At 33.7% G+C, this 22,696-nt stretch overlaps 1 protein-coding gene across 1 annotated transcript; it reads left to right on the forward strand.

The window, feature by feature from the left end:
* The first annotated feature begins 7,491 nt into the window (after positions 1-7,491).
* On the forward strand, positions 7,492-18,795 carry LOC130710020 (polygalacturonase-like). Its single transcript, XM_057559170.1, has 4 exons — positions 7,492-8,615; positions 9,131-9,420; positions 9,501-9,729; positions 18,374-18,795. The coding sequence occupies exons 1-4, from the start codon at positions 8,148-8,150 to the stop codon at positions 18,590-18,592; spliced, it is 1,206 nt and encodes a 401-aa protein (XP_057415153.1). The 5' UTR covers positions 7,492-8,147; the 3' UTR covers positions 18,593-18,795.
* The last annotated feature ends 3,901 nt before the right edge of the window (positions 18,796-22,696 follow it).

Consider the following 22,696-nt stretch of genomic DNA (forward strand, 5'->3'; position numbering starts at 1 on the left):
ATTTTCAAAAAGAAAACTCGAGTTATTTCAAAAGGTAACCCGAGTTAACATAACCCAAGATACAGTAGTGGTTCAAAGGATGTATAAAAGGAAGCTTACCCATTCAGGGAAGGCATCCGGAAAAAACCCATCTCCTTCTCTCTCTCAATATGTGTAATATCTCTTTCGCATTGTAATCCATGTTTTGAAGTTCTCAATAAAAGCTCTATTATTGTAAGTATTTTACTCTTGTCATTCTATTTTCCTGCCTACTCATTTCAAAATACACATATAACTTATCTTATGTCAAATTTAATAAGCTTCCAATTCTGGTATCAGAGCCCGGTTCCGTGAGGGATTAGGGTCTCTGGTTGATAAAAAAAAATAATAAAAAAAAATCATCATATCAATACTCAAAGACAAAGATTTGAATAAAACCATATTGTTGCTTTGGATCTTTGCTCAAACACCTCTGTAAGTACGTTGCAACGATCATCAAACCATATGGTCTTATTGTCTGCTGAAACTGATCAGGCTCCATTTCATCAACCAATCTATATCACTCCTCACGAAACCTAAATTTGGCAATAACATAATTCTAAAAGTGAAAAAAACTTATGATTACAAGCCATATTTGAGGGTTGAATGCAATAAAAAAAATTCAAACTATTTGGGGGACGAAATCAAGATAGAAGAATTTCTTTTCTATATTAATTAATTAGTAGCAGAGCTTTAATTTAATTCTTCTTGGTGTTTCCAGTATGATCCATGCTTTGAGCATTCAAGAGAGATGGTCATTAAACCTGCTACTGCTTCTTCTTTCTCCTGAAATTAAAATGGTCGGTAAATTGATAAGAGCATAGAGGGGCAACTGGTACCATTTGTTACACCGTGTAAGTGATTCGTCTTTATCCTAAAATTAAAATGGTGAATTGAGTAGAGGGTAGACAAACCATGTATGAAAAAAATTAAGGCTTGAATATTATACAAATAATTGACAACGCAAGTTGAGAAGGGGATAAATAGAAACATGAAGAATTGGCAATTAATATAATTAGCTTTAATAGCATGAGAGTGAGAATAATAAGAATTTTTGAAGACGAAAGGATTGGTTGGAGTTTCAATTATTATTATTACTCTGTATTAATTATATTTTTTGATAAGGGAGTTTCAATTATATGTAATTCCAACTGCGTTCTCAATGGCCCTAGACTAGTGGAAGAAGAAAAGACTCACCTCTAAGAATGAGTCATTCATTAACGGATAATGGAGAATGGAAGTTTTTCATTTTTAAATTTATTCTTAAAGCAATTAAATTTATAAAATTACAAAATTCCTTTTAGAAATTGATTATTTTAAAATGGTGGTTACAGGAAACCAATAGTTTTAGTTTATTGTATTTAAATGAGCATGACAATGATCTTATATCACATAACTTATTGTTATTTATATCACATAACTTCTTTAATGCTAAACATTTCTTTTGCAATAAGCAATTTTTTTAGTAGTCATACAATCACTTTAAGCAAAGTCACAAATACATAAAGATATAGATAGATAGATATTGATAGATATATATTTTTTATTTTAAAAGTATTTTATCTAAATTATTTATTAATAAATATTTAATTATTAATTTTAATTTTTAATATTTGTCAAATGCAAAGCCCAAGTCAATTTTAAGTTTATGAATGTTGTTATTTAATTTTAGTAGTTGAATAGTTTTTTATTATATAAATTTTTTTCAGTTTTTTTTATTTTTTATTTTTTAATATATTTAATATAAATGTATGGGAGCTTTATGGTTTAATGCATTTAATACATGCAAAACCTCAAGTCTCATTTACATATATATATATATATATAGATTATATTTATTTAAATATTAATAAAAATAATGGATGATTAAAGCCGGCCTATCAAGCCAAATAGGCTTATAATAACTTGTGACTGACCTTTTTAGTTAGTTAAGTCTTTTATAAAGCCTAGACCTAGTCTTTTTAATAGACGAGTCAAGCCAAACCAAGCCTCAGCTCTGACGAGTCAAGCCACAAGCCTCTATTGAGCCGCATGACTTATTTCCACCCCTATCTGAACTCATTAAATCTAGGATCCTAATTCGACATTTAACTTTCTCCATGTTGAATCAACACCAAGTATATGGAGGATGAGTAAAGTTTCCTACGTTAAATCTCTTAGTTTTAGTGACAATCTTTTTTATATACTTGAGTGAATTACACTCCACTACTTTAAAGTTTTCATTTATAGCATTAAACTCAAAATTTACTCAAACATTGCACTATACCTCATTACTACTTATTAACGATCTTATGTTCAGACTTTTAAACTTAATTTTAAACTTTTGAACTTAATTAATTTTATTGACTATTGTTGTGCAATTAGAACAATATAGATTTGATTGTCCAATTTGTTTACCTTCATTGATTGGTCGGTCAGAAAGAAGAAATCCCCATGTGACAAGCTTTGTGCATGTATAGTAGGCTCAATTACGTCTTTGAGTGAAAACTGATGCGCCAATTATAAGACCAGTTTCAGTTAATTACATATACAAAAGGTTATATCACCTTTCCAAAGAACCAATTAATGATGCATGCTTACTTGCAGCACGAAATTGGCTATTTTGTATCTTCTTCAGCATAAAGTAATGCTTCTTATAACGCAACCCTTTCAACAGTACTAAAAGTTCTACTTTTAGAATTGCAGATGAATATTGGAGGGTCACGTACGTAAGACAATATCATCTTTATAGGTATATTATAGCTAGTAGTTTAGTTAGGAAAAAGCAAGGGAGAGAATGAAAATAGCAATAAGTCATCAATATCTATGTTTGATCGAGTTTGTTGATAAGAAAAGCATAATAAAAATTTCGGTTAGCATGCACCGATCAATATTTAGGCAAGAGCCTTTTGAATTTTAGAAGATGATCTTGTGCCTAAACTGATGAGTATATAGACTTCGTCTTCTAGCCGCAATATTTACATGCTAGTCAACAAAAATCACATGGCTATATCTCCACAGATCATAGGATTTGCCTATAAGTGGATAGACCTCATGCATGTGTACTATATATCATAGCGTGTGGAATATTCTGGAACCTAAGTAATTCAATTAGATAAAAATATAACTATATATATATGGCAAGCCCATAACTAAATAAAGTCCTTGAAATAAGTAGGTTTTTTAATAATTCGTTTTGGAGATTAGGAGTGAGTAATTGCCCCTGGATATCAATACACTGCATTAGGGGTGCACATGGGTAGGGTATATCCAATGAACCCGCCCGATCCAACCCAATCCAATGAAAAAATGCGGGTTGGATTGGGTAAACGGGTCAATCAGACAGATTTTATTACAATTCAATCAACTTCGGATCGGATATCGGATTTAATAACAATCCACCCAACCCAACCCGAAATTCAAACATATAATAATAATATATTATTTGATATATATTTTTAACAATTTTACCTATCCAACCTCAAAATTCTAATACCCTAATTTTATTTCACGGTTTCACTTTACACAGTCTTCACTCTTTGTTTCAATTTTATTTGGCATATCGGAGAATGAAAGACATCTTAATTCTAAGTATCTATGTCATTGTCGTATTGATTAATTTGATTTCATTGTCGTGGTTGTTTTTCATGCTATTTGAGTATATGTCATTAACGTAATACTATTTCATGCTATTTAGTACAATATTTTGTGTCCTTTTTATGCTATATGGTACTATAACAAATTTACTAGTTTTTTCTAATTTTTTTTCAATATTCCAAATTTATTATTATTCTAATATGTCGATCTAATTGACCCATCCGAACCAACCCAAAGATCGTCGGATTGGGTTGGATTGGGTCCGAAGGTAAAAATTCATAAAATCCAACCCAACCTAACCCAAATAATTTTGATCGGTTCGGATCTTAATTAGCCTAAAAATCCATCCAACCCAACCCATGTGCACCCTTACACTGCGGCCTTGCCCTCAAGGCTTGTTGAAAAAGAGGGATCCCTAGATCAACCACATATAGGTTTGGGGTAGGCCCAGCTGCAGAGGGAGTGGGGACCGTTTGAATTAAATGGGCCTAGGCCCTTTTCAATAAAATTCGATTATTGACCAAAAAGAAATGGGGGTGAGAGGCAGCTGGAAGGGTCAGCTAAAGGTTAATGAGCAGATTTTACAGGGACAAATCTTATAGAACCATTTCGACCAAAAAAAAAATTTCCTATAGAACCATTGGCAATTTTTCCACTACAACAATAAGTCTTTTTAGTAGCAACAAAAATGACAGTTAATACTATTTCTGCACGTTCTATTTATAAGAATGAAAAACTAATTTTTCAAATTTAAGAAACTTAGAAAAAAGTTAAGTGCATTAAATTTGTTCTCAACTATTGAACTTTTAGAATTGTCCTTAGAATGTGATAATGCTTCTTCATTCAGATCTTCAATTGGCTTGCAGCTTCATATGATTTCCAATGGAGGCAAAAGCTTTGTGATAGTGAAAAATAGTCAATCGTTCGAATCTTCATCAATAATGTGGATCTTCTCTACATAGATAAACATGTCAACTTACAGCCATGCTTTAATACCACTTGAATGGTAGAACACGGGGACACAACAAGAGGGCCGGGTTGGATTGTGTCCATATAATTCGATCGTGATTAACTAGATTCAACTGGATGTTGTAAGTTAGGTGTGAGTAACTGCACTGCCCATGGACCAATACCTTGCCCAAAGAGACAACCGGCCTTGTCCTCAAGGCTTGTGGAAAAAGAGAAATCCAAATCAGCCACATAAAGGTCTGGGGTAGGCCCAGCTGGAGAGGGACTGAGAACAGTTTGAATTAAATGAGGTGAGTGTTCAACCCCAATTAAACTTGTTAATTGATGTTAGTTCAGTTAAAGCTTGACTGGTTGTTTTGTTTTAAAGTTAGTTAGACTGATACTATAAATATTAAATAGTAAAGTTGTATGAGACTAAGATACAATTCTCTCTCATTTTCTTCTCTCATTCGTCTCTCGATCCAATCTCTCTTTATATGATATTTACCATCACTATGTGTTGGGGTTCTGGAAACACGTGTGTTCAAACACCGTAATTAGTGTTGTGTTGTTGTGGGGAGAGCTAGGTTTAATAGTGGTTTCAAGAGCCTGATTTTTATCGCTGGGTTCTAGGTCATTCCGCAAACGGAGAAGGTGGTCTGTGATTCAAGAGACGGTGGATTCTTGGTGAGTCCGAAATTGCAGAAAGTGACCTGTAATCGAGGAAGAAAGCTTGCAATTAGGGTCGGTGGGTAACAATTGCACGATGATGAATAACAATGGTTTTGCTATGACATTGTCAGTTGTTGATGGCAATAATTACGATTGATGGAGGACCCAGATGAATGGCATATTTGGGTTTCAAGAAGTCTCTAAAATCGTTCAGAACGAGGACCAGGAAATTGGAAAAAAAAACGCAACTGAAGCTCAAAGATCGATTTGCAAAGAGTCAAAAAAAGAGGGATTGTAAAGATTTGTTCCTAATCCATAAATGCGTTGATTGGGCTAATTTCGAGAAAATTGTTGAAGCAAAGAATGCAATGGAAGCCTAGGATATGTTCGAGAAAATTCATGAGGGTGTAGCGAAGATAAAAAGGTGAAACTTCAAACCATGCGCATACTAGAAGAACTTCTTCAGATGGAGGAGACAGAATCAATTTCTAAGTACTTAACTAAGATTCTTTCCCTGATAAACTAGATGAAAACATGTGGAGAAGTTGTAAAGGATCAATCAGTGATTGAAAAGGTTCTCAGAACTTTAACTCCTAGATATGACCATAATATATATTGTCGTTATGCAATAGAGAAGTATAAGGATCTTGAATCATACAAGATTGAGGAGTTACAGAGTTCCCTGGAGGCTCATAAGCTGAGGTTGAAGGAAAGACATCCTGATAAGGGTGGTGATCAAGCACAATCAAGCAAGAAATCTTATGGTCAACAAGATAGGAATTGAACAAGAAGATCAAGCAGAAGAGGAAGCCCGATTAGCATAGGGTGAAGAATTTGACACTTTGACCCCAATTCCAACCATGACCTTCATCAAACTTCAAATCCCTTCTAAACATTAAAAAGGAACCCAATTTATGGCACAAACCAGGTTTTGAATCTGAATGATATTTGAGTTTTCTAATATTGTGAGAGCTTCCCTTTATTCTTGAGTTAAGAATTAAATTTTAATAACTTTAATTCTACCAGCAGATTGTGGTTAAGGTTAAGTTACTATATATCTTTACTACTACCTCCGTTCCTTATTAACTGTTCACTTTGAAGAAAAAATTGTGTTCTTATATGTCTGTCCATTTATAATACAAGAGACTGAAGAGAGCATTAAATGATGTTTTTCCAAGTAATGCCCTTGTGGAAACAATAAACGAGGAAAGATAAAATGCATTCTAAAGGGTAAAAATGTAAAACAAATAATATTTTTTAAAAAATCAACAAATTAATTGCACTCCTTAATATGTGCGTTTCTTCTCTTTCTAGATAGTTTTTTTTATAAGCTCTTCCTAGACAGTTGAATAAGAACAGAGGTAATAGTTTTTAAGATAATTCATTGTTTTCCCAATTCATACACTCTCCGGTCACTATTATAAGGAAAAAACAAGTTTTTAAATTCATTCAATAAATGATGTATCTAGTCTATAGTAATGACTAGATACATCATTTATTCAATGAATCTAAAATATTGTTTTTTGTTTATAATTGTGATCAGAGGCCTGGGTGTAAGTCGTATTACAAGCCATAAATTGAATTATGCTATCAAATATTATCATGTTATAAATTTAATGAACACGTGATCCTATGTGATACAATTAAAATTGGATCAATATGCCATCGGTTTTTTAAGAAATCATATTGATTCAAGAGACATGAAGACCTCTCAAATCAAACATGATATTCGATCATATTATCCAATTCCATTAATTAAGCGTGACTCACATAGCAATATATAATCAAACATACATAATACCAAAACGTGAACCACATAGCCAATTTTTTTGGAAGTAAGAACAATAGAAGAGAATTGCTTAATATTCTCAACAACATACTGGTGAAACTTCAACTTCTAGAAGCTGTCTAGCTTGGAGCACAAATTCTGGTGAAGAACAACATTAATTATCTGGCTTCTGCTTCTCATCATTTTGGATCACATATCAATATATAATCGAACATATATATATAATCGCATAACGTGAATCACTAAACATCACTTAACTATATAATCAATTTATAATCAAACATATATAATTGCGTGAATCACAACAACAATTTATATAATCAATTTATAATTAAACATATATACTTATATAACATATATAATCAAGAGTTGTTGAGGTTTCCACAACCCTTATAAAGGCTATCTATGCTCTATCTCTAGCCAATGTGAGACTTCTAACACACCCTCTCACGTCCAGAACTGAACAACCTGGAACGTGGGAACAACAACAACGGGTTTGGGAGGCCTATACTCACCACAAAAGTTAGCTCAAGAGTTGAGGTTTGCACAACCCTTATAAAGGCTATCTATGCTCTATCTCTAGCCAATGTGAGACTTCTAACACATCTCTTTTAATTATATCAGTTACAAATTTATATTATCTCAAGATGTAAGAATTATTTATTAATATTTGTTGGCTTCAGTTCAATCAAATTATGATTTTTTGTTTTAATATATATGAATTAATTCATGATTCAGACCAAGGTGCGCATATATAGAAAACAAAAGTAATGCAATTGTAATTGTCAAGACATGGTACCGTTCGAACAGTAATGATATATACACACCTCATTTTTTAAACACTCTATTTTCACCTCTTTTTATTTCTATCTCTCTCCTCTTAACATCTATCACATCTCATACTTTCTTTCTCTTACTTTTTCTTTTCTTCCTATCTCTCTTTTCCTTCCACCTCTTTCCACCTCTCAAAGAGGTGTGTACATAACATAATTCACCGTTCGAACATGGACACTGCACAAGACCCAAATCCATATATATAAATACCATCACTAACAGTTCCAAGTCCCACGACATCAACTTCTTCATCATCCAGCTTCATACTCTAAATATAAAAATCTCCCAAATCTCATCTTCAATAACTAAAATGAGAAACGCCAAACCAAAATTGAGTCCCTTTGTTTCTATTCTCATTCTCATGATCTTATGCTGTTGGGAAAATTCTACCAAAGTCAACGCAGCTACGACGTACAATGTGGTCAGCTTCGGAGCCAAATCAGATGGCCAAACCGATTCCACAAAGGCATTCCTCAGTGCATGGTCTAAAGCATGTTCCTCACCCAATCCTGCAACTATTAACGTGCCACCAGGGCGGTTCGTCGTCGGAAGTGTAAACTTCCGAGGGAAATGTAACAACACGGCTATCTCCATAACTATTAATGGCACCTTAGTGGCTCCCTCTGATTATCGCGTCACCGGAATCACCGGCCACTGGTTGTTGTTCAACAATGTTGAGGGGGTTTCCATCCAAGGCGGGGTGCTTGATGGCCAAGGCAAGTCCTTGTGGGATTGCAAAAACTTAGGCAATAGAGATTGTGGGCCATTTGGAGCCAAGGTACGTTTCATGCATAACCTTGATATTATTATGGCCCCTAATTGGTGATAAGTTAGAGTGTATTAAGTGAGGATTTGTGCGCTGCTCAATGAGGTTAATTGCTAGCTAGAAGTTGAAGCAATTAGAGATCAAGCATTCAAGCATAGTAATATATAAACTAGTAATGACCTTCTCTAAACAAGTCAAAATATATGAGCATAAAATCATTCCAGTTTTATATGGTTCAGGTAATATTTTGATATGAATCTAGGAAATTCCACTTCATAATATATGTTAAAATATTATTGGGTTACTTAGGGTGATTTTACCTCATCTTTAATAGGAGTGATGCAGAGGGCGTTTGTTTCAGTTTTTTTCTTTCTTTCGAAAATAACAACTTTTAAAATTAAATATTAATTATATTTTATATAATTAACATAGTAAGACATAGTGTGAGATTAGTTTATGCAATTTACTATAAGTTTGACATGACTATCCATACCTTTTTTTTTATTACGGTGCATGCACGTGAGAAGACGCTGGAGTTCAAAAACTCCAAGAACATTGTGGTTGCTGGGTTAACCTCCATCAATAGTCAAGTAATCCACATATTTTTCACCGGATGCCAAAACGTAAAAGCGCAAAGCTTAAATGTGATGGCAGCAGGAAACAGTCAAAACACCGACGGCATCCATGTCGACAAGTCGTCCAACGTGACCATTGTCGACTCCAAAATTCACACCGGCGATGACTGCATCTCTAACGGACCTGGCACCATTAATTTGTGGATCCAAAACATTACATGTGGACCAGGCCATGGAATAAGGTTTTTTATTTTTTCTTACACAAATTTCATAATCTTAATGATTAATGATTTACTAATTGTTTGTTTGTTGGGTCTCGCAGCATTGGAAGCTTAGGATGGGAGCAAAACGAACTAGGCGTGCAAAATGTGACAGTTAAGGCAGTTAAATTTACAGGGACTCAAAATGGTGTTAGAATAAAGTCTTGGGGAAGACCTAGCAATGGATTTGTGAAAAATGTCCTTTTCCAAGATGCAACCATGGTCAATGTCCAAAACCCCATTATTATTGACCAAAATTATTGTCCAAGTAAGAAGAACTGCCCTGGCCAGGTTAGTTGATTTTTTTATTAGGGTTAAATGTGTTTTTTTTTTCATCATAAAATAGCAAATTATTGAATTTGTTCCCCTTCAAATTTTTTATCGTTTTTGATCCCTCTACAATAGCAAATTATTGATTTTGGTCCCTCCATCCATTTTTGTGGCCCTTTTTGGACTTTTTTTTTGTTGTTTAAACCACCACCAACACATTTTGTGGCAGTTAAAAAATCGTCAAATATGCACAAAAGCCGCCACAAAATGTGTTAGTGGTGGTTTAAACCGCCACAAAAATGGATGGAGCAACCAAAATCAATAATTTGCTATTTTTTAGGAATCAAAATCGATGAAAAATTTAAAGGAGACCAAATTTAATAATTTTCTATTTTATGATGACCAAAACCATATTTATCCCTTTTTATTAGTAGTAGAAAAAAATTCATGCACCAACGACATAAGGTTTTTTATTTCACATTTAACCAATTAGATTTTAAGGATTTGAAAAAAAAGTATTTTCATTTAATTGATTGATGGGGTACATCTTTTAAAATTTGATTGTGATGTATTGTTAATGTAAAGAAGTTTTACACTTTTTGTTTGTTACATCGGAAAGACAAATTGCACCGGTCAGAGATTGGTCACTGAACCTATCTATCCCAACCTATATGTCCCTGAACTCTTACCAGTTGAACTATCATTCAGGGACTATGACAACCCATCACAGCATGCCACATAAAAAACAATTAATTTTGTTGGAAATTTTAATTAAAAAATAATTTTGAAATTTAGCGAATTTCAATTATTGCATGAGCTGAATGTGCATTGAAGTTTTTTTTAGAAAAGCCAAATGATAATATATTATCACAAAAGGGGCACAATAGATACTCAAATCCAGTATCTATATACTTATTAAAAGAAAATCCTTATCCACATAAAATAAACACATGGCATTCCCATAATGATTTTCCTCCCATCCCTTTCTCTGGCTGACAAGTGTCACAGCCAGAGAAAGTTTCACAAATTAATTATACAAACCAATTTCCCTAAAATTTTGATTCTTTGTCCCCTATTAAATGGTCTCTCCAAAGTAGAATTCATGCACAGCTCACTATAAAGGAGTTATGGATCAACCAAAAGCCCACAACAATGAATCAATTAAAAGGTCATAGTTGCAAAAGAAACAGAAAAATTGTTCAGAGTGGGAATTAGTCAATGCATTTATGAATTAAGCCTTCAATTTCGCAAACGGACATATTAGGAAAACTAATCACCGTGCGTTGCTTTAGCTATGGTTGATAATTCAAACATAAATTCACGTTTTTGTGAAAAGTATTGGAATAACAGTAATTAATTGAATTGACTTATTTTGGGGTGTGATCCACTTTTTTTGGCCTAAATATCCTCCACCTTTTTAAGCCTAATTTAAATCTTTATGAGGTTAGACATTTTAATGCAGGAATTATTTTGTTTTGCCAGTCAATTATTGCTATAATCGTTTTTTTTAAAACCCCATGTAAAATAATTAAGTAAATTTTAATGCATTGATTATTTATTTTAGGAAATTAATATTCGAAATTAATTCATTAATTCCTTCAATTTTCTTATATAAATTAATTAATGACGTGAATTTGTGCAAATATGTTTTGAAATAATTTCCTTTTTTAAAATGAAAAAAAAACGTTTTAAAAATTAATTACTTATTAAATTCAAAAACTATCTATTTAAGGAAATTACTATTCAAAATTAATTTTTAATTTCCTTCAATTTCCTTACATAAACAACTTAACTATAGTAATTTGTAGTCAACTTATAAAAGATCTAATAAATGCTAAATTAGAATAAAAGCTGTATTCGTTTTCTTTTTTAAAACCTCATTTAAAACAATTAATTATATTTTAATGTAGGAATTGTTTCGTTTTTCCAGTCAATTATTGCTATAGATAGATTTTAAAAAAACACCATGTAAAATAATTAAGTAAATTTTAATACATTGATTATTTATTTTAGGAAATTAATATTCAAAATTAATTCATTAATTCTTCAATTTCCTTATATAAATTAATTAATGACGTGAATCTGTGCAAATATATTTTGAAATAATTTCCTTTTTTAAAATGAAAAAAAACGCTTTAAATAATTAATTACTTATTAAATTAATTAGCTATCTATTTAAGGAAATTACTATTCGAAATTAACTATTTATTTCCTTCAAATTCCTTATATAATTTCCTTCAAATTGACGTTTTAAACAATTAATGCAGGTGTATAATGTTTAGCATATATCACAAGTCACATGACTTTGGGAACAATCAAACATTAAATATGACAAATCATATGTCTACAGATAATTTTTAGCCAAATTTCATGCGATTTTTAAATTATTGACATTTTATCAAAATCATAAGTTGTATGTACCAAATTGTACGAACTATGTACCTATACTAATTAATACACTTTGATTTTCACCGTGCCAAATAAAACTGTTTTTGAATTAAAAATACATATTCTATTTGGTAATAGAATATTTTTTTCACCTTTAGTCAGAATTAACCCTAATTTCAACTATATATACCCCTTATGTAACATATCTCCTCCATCATTCCATCCATTTTCCAGCACTTGATATATTTGAAATTAACATTTCTTCTGATGGCTTCAAGAATCGAAGATTTCGCCAAAATCGATGCATCCAAAGAGACCTGGACAATTGTTGCAAAAGTCAATCATTTATGGCTAAGTCTGAGCTTATATGGCTCAAAGCTACCCTTTTCAATAGACATGATTCTTATGGATGACAAGGTATAACACTTTTTTTTAATCACTCAGTTTTAATGTAATTTTTGAAATGCATTCATAAATCGCTTAGTTTATTTACTTTTTAAAGACAGAAGGACGCGTATATCAGATTTCATTCTTTGATATTGGTGAAAGCGTTCGTGATTTTCGTCCAACCTCGCATCCATTCAAGATCAATTTTGATATTCATACATCTGTACGATTGGTTCCTAACAAGGCTATCAACTTAACTCCTTACTCTTTCGTTCCACTTTGTGATATAATGTATAAGGACGTTGATACGTCATTCCTTATAGGTATAAACCCTTATGTAGCCTTTTGAGTTTTTGAAAAATAGTTATTAATTTACCTTACATTTTTAATTGTCAAATTGTAATGCATTAAATGTTGGTATAAGGAAAAAGTTTCATCTAATTTAAGTATATTTTCATAATTTTAAAAATACTTAGATTAAATATATATGAAGTTTTTGTCAAATTTCGCAAGTTGTGTGATACTCATTGTGATTGATTTTGTTTGGTTGAATGCTCATTTTTTTTTTCTTCATATTTTAGTTCATTAATACATGTCTAAATAATGAGATTCATATTCACCGTGCAACGCACGGGGTAAAAACGCTAATACATGACAGAAGAAAAGGAGCAAATAAAGGAGAAAAAATAGAAAAGAAATAGGAGGCAAGAGACTCGACAGAAACACAAAAACAGAACCCATCAGAACACAACAACATGCAGTGTTTAGGAAATCTCTGCCACCAGAGTGCTTAGCGTCAACCAGTCCCAGGCTAGACGAATTGCGAAGCCAAAAACACCCAAGGCTACAGCATACAAGGCCAAACCCATCATCGTTTCAAATGTTTCCAAACAAGCACAAGATGCATATATAGAAAACCAGCCTCGCAGCCACTGATCTTCATCACTACTTTCACCAGGAATTTTCCATCCCCAAACAGAGCTTTGGATTCCATAACCATTTATAGGAAGAACAATTGAAATCATTTTTCTTGCATTTGAGCCACTTCCAAGACCTGAAAATTATAACCTCCACCATTTTATCTACACAGATTGAACCAGAGCTAAACAACACCTTGTTTCAGTGAAGTCAAATGGACCACACTACTGCTATCCATATAGACCACCACCCTGAATTGGATCCTAGAGGCAGATTGAGATCATGTTGTGCAAAGTGTGCTCTAACTTCATCATGGAAGTCCGAACAAAACCCCAGCCATTTGTAAATCCTCATCCACACTTCCCACGCAAATTTGCAGGAAAAAAGCAAATGATTTAGACGTTCCTCTTGTTACTCGCATAATACACAGATACATTGAGTTCTCGAATGAAACATTGCTTCTTGAGATTTGCTTTCATTTAAATTCTGTTTAGAAACACCCTCCAAGTAAAAGCCATGAGTTTGATAGGGCTGCAATATTCCACATCAGTTTAAAGACGAACACTCTCCCTACGGTATAGGTCCAAGCTGAATTTCATATGCAGATTTGACGGAGAAAACACTATCCCAAGAGCCCTCCCATAACCAAGAGTCACGATCCCCTGTTTTAGTTGCATGGTTCTTCTTTCAATTTTTATGTCCCAGCATTTGATTCTCCTAGACAAAAAGATTCCTCCTCCAAAGGAAAGCCCACTTCCACCTCCAATCCTCCCAATAACCCTTGTTTTTTTATAGAACTTAACTGCTGAATGGAAACATCGAAGAGTCTTTTGAACCTTACCCTCAGACTCGCCACACCTCTCAGCCACCGGTTTTCCCAAAATCGGGTTGCGCCTCCATCTCTGATTCTCCTAGTCACATTGTTGTCAAACCAGTTCAGAAATTTGCAGAGCAAATAGAATTGAAGAAGAATCTTATTGAACAAGTAGAATTTTTGTTACGATTTACAATGCACCACCCTTATTTATACTAGCTAAAGTAGAGTACACCATAACTATTCTGTTACTCTGCTACACCCTATTCTATTCCCAAATCAGTTAGCCATAACCTTCTCTTGCTGAGCTGGCTTGCATAGCTGTCAAGTTTGTTACAACAGAATTGCTGAGTTGTCCACAGCTTGTATCAACACTGCTAGGAATCACTTTTGAATTTGTAACCTGTGTGAGCTTGTTTCCTTCATCCCTTGATACTATAGAATTTTCCTGATCTTCATTCAATAGCCTCCCACAAGCTGAACCATGGTAGATGTCTAACATGTTGAGCTTGCTTAGTAGAAAAGAAAAGGGTCCTACTGAAAGAGCCTTTGTGAAGAAATCTGCCACTTGAAATTTTGAAGAAATAGACAGTAACTTCATTAAACCAGCTTCTGATTTCTCCCTTACTATGTGGCAATCAATCTCTAAATGCTTAGTTCTTTCATGAAAAACAGGGTTAGCAGCTATATGAAGGGCACTTTGGTTATCACAGTAAATGACTGATGATCTTACAGGTTCAATCTGAAGATCCTTTAGTAAATAAGTAAGCCATTGTAGCTCACAAGTGGCTGAAGCTAGAGCTCTATACTCTGCTTTTGAGGATGATTTAGATACTGTCTGTTGTTTCTTTGATCTCCAACAGATTAATGACTTTCCAATGAAGAAACAATAGCCAGTCACTGATCTTCTAGTGTCTACACAACCTCCCCAATCTGCATCACTAAACCCCAACAATTGTACTGCATAATCCCTTGGAAAAAATAACCCTTTTCCTGGACTCCCTTTCAGATACTTTAAAACTCTATGAGCTGCAGTATAATGAGTCACAGTTGGATTGGAGAGGAACTGACTTAGTTGTTGGACTGTAAAAGTTATGTCTGGTCTGGTTGTAGTAAGATTGCAAAAGATCAATACTAGGGCCCTCAGCATCCTCATTCTCTGCTGTAAAAACAGACCATGGCATTGCTTCTGACTGATGATAAGGCAGAATATGATCATAGAAAATTACATTTCTTGAGACACTCAAGGCTCTACTTATCATGTCTAGCACAACATAACCCTTTGTACCAGGTCTATATCCTAGAAAAACACACTTTCGAGCTCTAGGATCTAGCTTGTGCCTAGCATTGTGTAGAGTGGATACATAACACAAAGATCCAAAAACCTTGAGGTCTGTCAAGTCTGGTGGCTGCTTGTGTAAAAGTTCATAGGGTGATTTATTATGCAGAACTACAGTTGGTACTCTATTGATCAAAAACACTGCATGTTGTACTGCATAATTCCAGTATTGTTTAAAATGTCCTGATGTTTTCTTTCAACTCTTCCATTCTGTTGGGGACACTCTACACAAGAGGTTTCATGAACAATGCCTCTAGAAGTATAGAAATTATGAAGTGTAAACTCAGGCCCATTATCTGTTCTAATAGTTTTAACATCAGCACCAAACTGAGTCTTAGCATACATCACAAAGTCCTGAACCTTAGAAGATACTTCTGATTTCTATTTCAGCATGATTATCCATAGATATCTAGTATTATCATCAACAACAGTTAAAAAATACTTATGGCCATGTACTGTTGTCATGGAAAAAAGGACTCCAGATATCAAAGTGAAGTAAGTCAAAAGGTTTTACAACTTTATTTATGCTCAAAGAGTAAGGTAATCTCTTTTGTCTAGCCATATGGCATACATCACAAACTAAAGCAGTGGCTAATGCCTTATTTACATGAATATAAGGATGAGACTTAGTCATAGCAAGAAGTTTATCTTTGGACAAATGTCCTAATCTAAAGTGCCATAAGACTGAACTAGGTATTACTGTAGAAGTGGCTGTAGTAGTAGCTGTATTAACTCTTGACTCTCCCTGTGCTTTCTGCTCTTCTGGCTGACCCTCTAGACCATCAACCATCAAGTAGTATAAGCCTCCCTCTTGCTTAGCCAAACCAATCATCTTCTGGGAATTGAGGTCCTGTATCAAAGAGTGTGAATAATAGGATTGGACAACACAAGATAAGTGTTTACACAATTTGGAAGTAGAGACAATGTTAAAGCTGAATTGTGGTACAAAAAGAACATTTCTTATGGATAACATTGGAGAGAAAACAACAGTACCAGCCAAATGAGCATTGACAATGGTACCATTAGGTAACTGGACATGAATAGGTCTTATCTTGTAATATGTATGAAACAAATCCAATGAAGAACACACATGATCAATGGCTCCTGAATCTAATATCCAGGAGATCCATTTGTTGTTTGTTGTGGAGACCTCCCATTATTGGGCCACCCGTTGTTGTTGATCCCACGTTCCAGGTTGTTCAGTCCTGGACGTGAGGGGGTGTGTTAGAAGTCCCACATTGGCTAGAGATAGAGCATAGATAGCCTTTATAAGGGTAGTGCAAACCTCAACTCTTGAGCTAGCTTTTGTGGTTGAGTATAGGCCTCCCAATTTCTAATATGGAAATTTGCAGAGCAAATAGAATTGAAGAATAATCTTATTGAACAAGTAGAATTTTTGTTACGATTTACAATGCACTACCCTTATTTATACTAGCTAAAGTAGAGTACACCATAACTATTCTGTTACTCTGCTACACCCTATTCTATTCCCAAATCAGTTAGCCATAACCTTCTCTTGCTGAGCTGGCTTGCTTAGCTGTCAAGTTTGTTACAACAGAATTGCTGAGTTGTCCACAGCTTGTATCAACACTGCTAGGAATCACTTCTGAATTTGTAACCTGTGTGAGCTTGTTTCCTTCATCCCTTGATACTATAGAATTTTCCTGATCTTCATTCAATACCAGTCATCCTCTCCCCCACTGGTGGTCCCGAGATCCTTCCACCATCAGGAGCCTATATTTGACTCTCTCGCCTCACCTAACAGGTTAAGATCCCCAGTATTTAGCCTCCAATACATGACCCCAAAGACTACCATGCTCTATAAGAAGCCTCCACCTCCACTTGGTCAGTAAGGATTTATTAAAAGTAACTAAATCCTTTATGCCTAACCCTTTCTTCTTTCTGTTGAAAAAATGTTCCCACTTCACTCAAGCTATTCATTTCCTCTTCACCTCCTCATATGAATTACAATTGGAGCTTCGTGCACAAAGAGGCGACTGTATTGAGCATTTTGAAGAAAGACATAAAGAATAAAAGGATGGAAGATGGGCCACTTCTAATCAAGCACACTTTCCCTCCAAAGGATAGCGTCTTGCTCTTCAAAGATGATAGTCTTTTTTTTTGAATCATCGGTTCCCAAGTTGCCCTCCTCCTAGGATTTGCACCCACAGGTATCCCTAAGTGAACAAGTGGAATTTCCATAGGCTTGCAGTTTAGTAACATGGCGTACCTTTGGATATCAATTTGGTTCAAGAACGCTCCTCCTACTTTGCTTGCGGAGAAATTATATTCACTTTAAGACTCGACATGAGTTCAAAGCATCTCAAAATGCTCTTGATGACAAGAGCGTTTGTATAGAGGATTCCCTAATGAATAAAGTATCATCGGCGAATTGCAAAAGTGAAACCGCCACCCCTCCACTATCCACTTTGAAGCTATTGAATAAATTCAACCGGACCGCTTGTCGCATCATTTCCACTTAAGCCTTCTGCCACCATAAGAAAAAAGAAGGGTGCTAGACGATCACCTTGTCTCAAGCCTCTCTCCATGGAAAATTTCTCCGTAGGGCTTCCGTTGACCACCACTGAGATAGACGCTGACTGAATACACCCCTCGATCCATTGAGTCCAAGTATCACAGAAACCCAATCTGCACATCATATAAAAGAGGAACTCTCAATTCAACAAGTCATAGGTTTTTTCATAGTCAACTTTAAACATGACTATTTTTCTTGAAGAAAAAATAAAGAGTTAATTGAGAACATAAAAAGTAGGTGAACTCTGATTTTTCCATTCTTTTTTGCTTGCCCAAATTTTCAGGCCTCTGGAATCAAAATCAGTGATGTCACATACCAACACATTCGTGGAACATCTGCAACCCAGGTTGGAATAATGTTTGACTGCAGTTCTATGTATCCATGCAGTGGGATAAAGTTGGAGGATGTAAAGCTCACTTACAAGAACCAAGATGCCCAAGCTTCGTGTAACCATGCCCATGTATCCGCTCTTGGTTCAGTTCAACTAAAGAAGTGCTTGTAAAGAAAACTAGTGTGTGTATGTGAACTCATGCATCGATAAATAATTCATAAGAATAGAATGTTAAATTTGTAAATGAACATATAAAAAAAGGTGCTTGCTAGGATACTTCAACACTTAGTTGGGGTATGATACAAGATGTGACGTGAACCAATAATATTTAAGTGGATGTTTCTTCTTTTTACCATATATGTTTTAAAATGAATAAAAAATTTAAATACACTGTCAGAAATCGGTTTTTTATTGGTACACGGCAAATCGCGTCAGTCATGTACCATATAAGGGTAACTATGGTAGAATTCACCATAAAAAATGCATGTTTGTTTATGATCAAAATTTGAAGGTGAAATTGGTATATGCTAAAATATTACCTCCCTATTAAAAGTCACTTTAGAATCTGCTCACACACTTAGCAACTTTTTAGCAGCTCGATTGCTCACGTGTGAGTTGATTGCAAGTAAGAACCCCTTGTAAACTTCAGTCAGAGCTGAACGCAATCTACACAAGCATGGTAATAATCACAATGAGCGCACTTCACATTGTAGCCAATCTTGTATTTTACAAACGTACAAAACATTTAGACATTGACTGTCGTGTCTTTTTTGAAAGAGTTCACGATGGTTTCATGTGTCTTCTCTCTGTTTCTACGCATGATCTTAGCTGGTGTTTTCACTAAAATTCTTCATCTCAGGCCTTTCTCTTTTGTTCTTTCCAAGTGATTGAAAAAGAAAGAAATAATAAATATATTCAAGGTAATTCTGTATTTACAAAATACTGTCTCAAATCAACCTATTTCATGAGATCCCGTATGTGATATTGTTTTGATGGATGAACAGGATAGTTCCAATAAGATGTCTATGGTAAATACTTGTTTCATATGATGGATACTCGTTTCACCCGTCATCTTGCAGGGGCTAATACTAGACGAAGAGGATAATTTAAATTCTAGTGATCAAACAGTTAGTTTTTTTTAGATTGTACAATTATACCTTGATCAATTATACAGCTAGATTAGTTACATTTTCTGTTACATAAGTTAGAGCAGTTAGAGTAGTTTGTTACAGAAGTTAGAGCAGTTAGACTAGATTGTACAATTATACCTTGATCAATTAGACAGCTAGATTAGTTACATTTTCTGTTACAGAAGTTAGAGCAGTTAGAGTAGTTTGTTACAGGAGTTTGTATATATATAGATAATACCCTTATTATAATAGTTGAATTTTTCATTCAATATTCAGAAAGCACTTTCATCTCTTTCTCTCGATTCACATGAGTATCAATTTCAACAGTTTTGTTATTCCATGCTATAGTTAGGTATGCAATCTAGACTCAGCTAGCCAGCACTAACTTGAATATATACGTGGCTATGTTTGGTATGTCATTTCAGCTAGCTTATAGCTTATTTGACTAGCTTAAAGCTTATTTGACTAGCTTAAAAGCTCTTCAAAAGTGTTTGGTGAATGAGTTTATTTCAGTAGCTTAAGGCTATGTTTGGCATGCCATTTCAGCTAGTTTATAGCTTATTTGACTAGCTTAAAGTTTATTTGACTAGCTTAAAAGTTCTTCAAAAGTGTTTGGTGAATGAGCTTATTTCAGTAACTATAAGCTATCTCAGGTAGCTTATAGCTTAAAACTTATAGCTTATTAAATTTATTCTCATTTTTATCCTTATTATTTTGTTAAAATTCCACCATTACCCTTCTATATTTATAAAAACACTAAACATATTTTCCCCTCACACTTACGTATGTAGTTCCCGCCACACCGCTGCGCACCATAAGTATTAAAAATATTATATTAATAAAAATAAGTAAAAATGAATGTTATATTTTTAAGATGATAAATAACTTGAGTTAAAAAAAATATTTAAAGTGATAATAATTTTAATATTAATATCATATAGGTATTAATGTGAAAATAAAGTAATGTTAAATATAAAAATAATTATACAAGTATGTACTTTTATATCATTTTACAATTTCAGCTTGTTTAATAGCTAGTTTTACCAAACACTTTTATTTCAATCACGTAGTTTTTCAGCTTTCAACTATCAGCTTTCAGCTAGCTTTTCAGCTTTCAGCTAGCTTATCAGCTAAACATGTCAAACATAGCCTAAATCTTTAAGCTATAAGCTATCTTAGAGCATCTCCAATGGAGGTTGCTTAAATCCAGTTGGCAACTTAAACAACGTTGCTTATTTTGGAGCACCACTGGAGCAACGTGACGTGGCAGTTGGGTTGCTTAAATTTAAGCAACGGTTGCTTATTTAAGCAATGGTTGCTTATTTTCTCTCTCCTTACTTTTTGACTAAAAAATCATATTTTCTCTTTCATTCATGTACTTGTATAGTGTCATTACCTTGAAATAATATAAATATAAGAGGTATAATGAGACCCAACTAAAAGTAAACTAAGCAACCGTGGTTGGAGCGAATTCTGCTTGGGTTGCTTAAATCCTATGTGTCAGTCTGGACCCACCGAAATAGTTTTTAAGCAACCCAACTAGCAACTATGCATTGGAGATGCTCTCAGGTAGCTTATAGCTTATTAAATTTATTCTCATTTTTATCCTTATTATTTTATTAAAATTCCACCATTACCCTTCTATATTTATAAAAACATTAAACATATTTTCCCCTCACACTTACGTATGCAGTTCCCGCCACACCGCTGCGCACCATAAGTATCAAAAATATTATATTAATAAAAATAAGTAAAGATGAATATTATATTTTTAAGATGATAAATAACTTGAGTTAATAAAAATATTTAAAGTGATAATAATTTTAATATTAATATCATATAGGTATTAATGTGAAAATAAAGTAATGTTAAATATAAAAATAATCATACAAGTATGTCCTTTTATGTCATTTCACAATTTCAGCTAGTTTTACCAAACACTTTTATTTCAATCACGTAGCTTTTCAACTTTCAGCTATCAGCTTTCAGCTATCAGCTAAACATGTCAAACATAGCCTAAATCTTTAAGCTATAAGCTATCTCAGGTAGCTTATAGCTTAAAGCTTATAGCTTATTCAATTTATTCTCATTTTTATCCTTATTATTTTATTAAAATTTCATCATTACCCTTATATATATTTATAAAAACACTAAACATATTTTCCCCTCAAACTTACGTATGCAGTTCCCGCCACACCGCTGCGCACCACAAGTATTAAAAATATTATATTAATAAAAATAAGTAAAAATTAATATTATATTTTTAAGATGATAAATAACTTGAGTTGATAAAAATATTTAAAGTGATAATAATTTTAATATTAATATCATATAAGTATTAATGTGAAAATAAAGTAATGTTAAATATAAAAATAATTATACAAGTATGTCCTTTTATGTCCTTTTACAATTTTAGCTTATTTAACAGCTAATTTTACCAAACACTTTTGTTTCAATCACGTAGCTTTTCAGCTTTCAGCTAGCTTATCAACTTTCAACTATCAGCTAGCTTATAAGCTTTCAGCTAGCTTTTCAGCTTTCAGCTAGCTTATCAGCTAAACATGTCAAACATAGCCACAGAATTTTCACTCATCGCCCTTTCTACATATTTTTCATTTTCTAATTATTAGAATTACAAGTTACCTCCACAAATCACCACAAAATTCTAAGTTTAATGTAGTGAATGTGTGTGTTTTTTAATTTATATGCACTTGTTAATCAAGACAATGTGGGACTTCTTGAGTCACACTTGTTACTACTCTAACACTCTCTCTTTCAAGTGGGACTCCGTTTTTTCTTCTTCTTCTTGCCCATGGGTTTGTACTTGTTTTTATTAGAGTCTTAAAGGCGTTACGACTTGCTTCTTTTCCTAAGGTTGTATTCCAGCGGGAACATCAGGGGTTGGCATATTTGTGCTCGATCTCCTTCGTCTGAGTCTCTGAGGCGTACATCAATGGTTGTCGAACTTGTGCTCTTTCGTTTGAGTCTCAGATGTGTGTTTCTTTGTTTGAGTATCAGAGGCCTTACGACTTCATTTATCTTAGGCTTGAGCTCAGCGAAACGTTATTAGGTGTTAAACTTTGTTCTTGAGTCTCAAAGGATTTTGCTAAATATACACTTTCTTCTTCGATTTTTTTTTAAATAT

The sequence above is a fragment of the Lotus japonicus genome, chromosome 4, assembly GCF_012489685.1.
Source record: "Lotus japonicus ecotype B-129 chromosome 4, LjGifu_v1.2".
Classification (NCBI taxonomy): Eukaryota; Viridiplantae; Streptophyta; class Magnoliopsida; order Fabales; family Fabaceae; genus Lotus; species Lotus japonicus.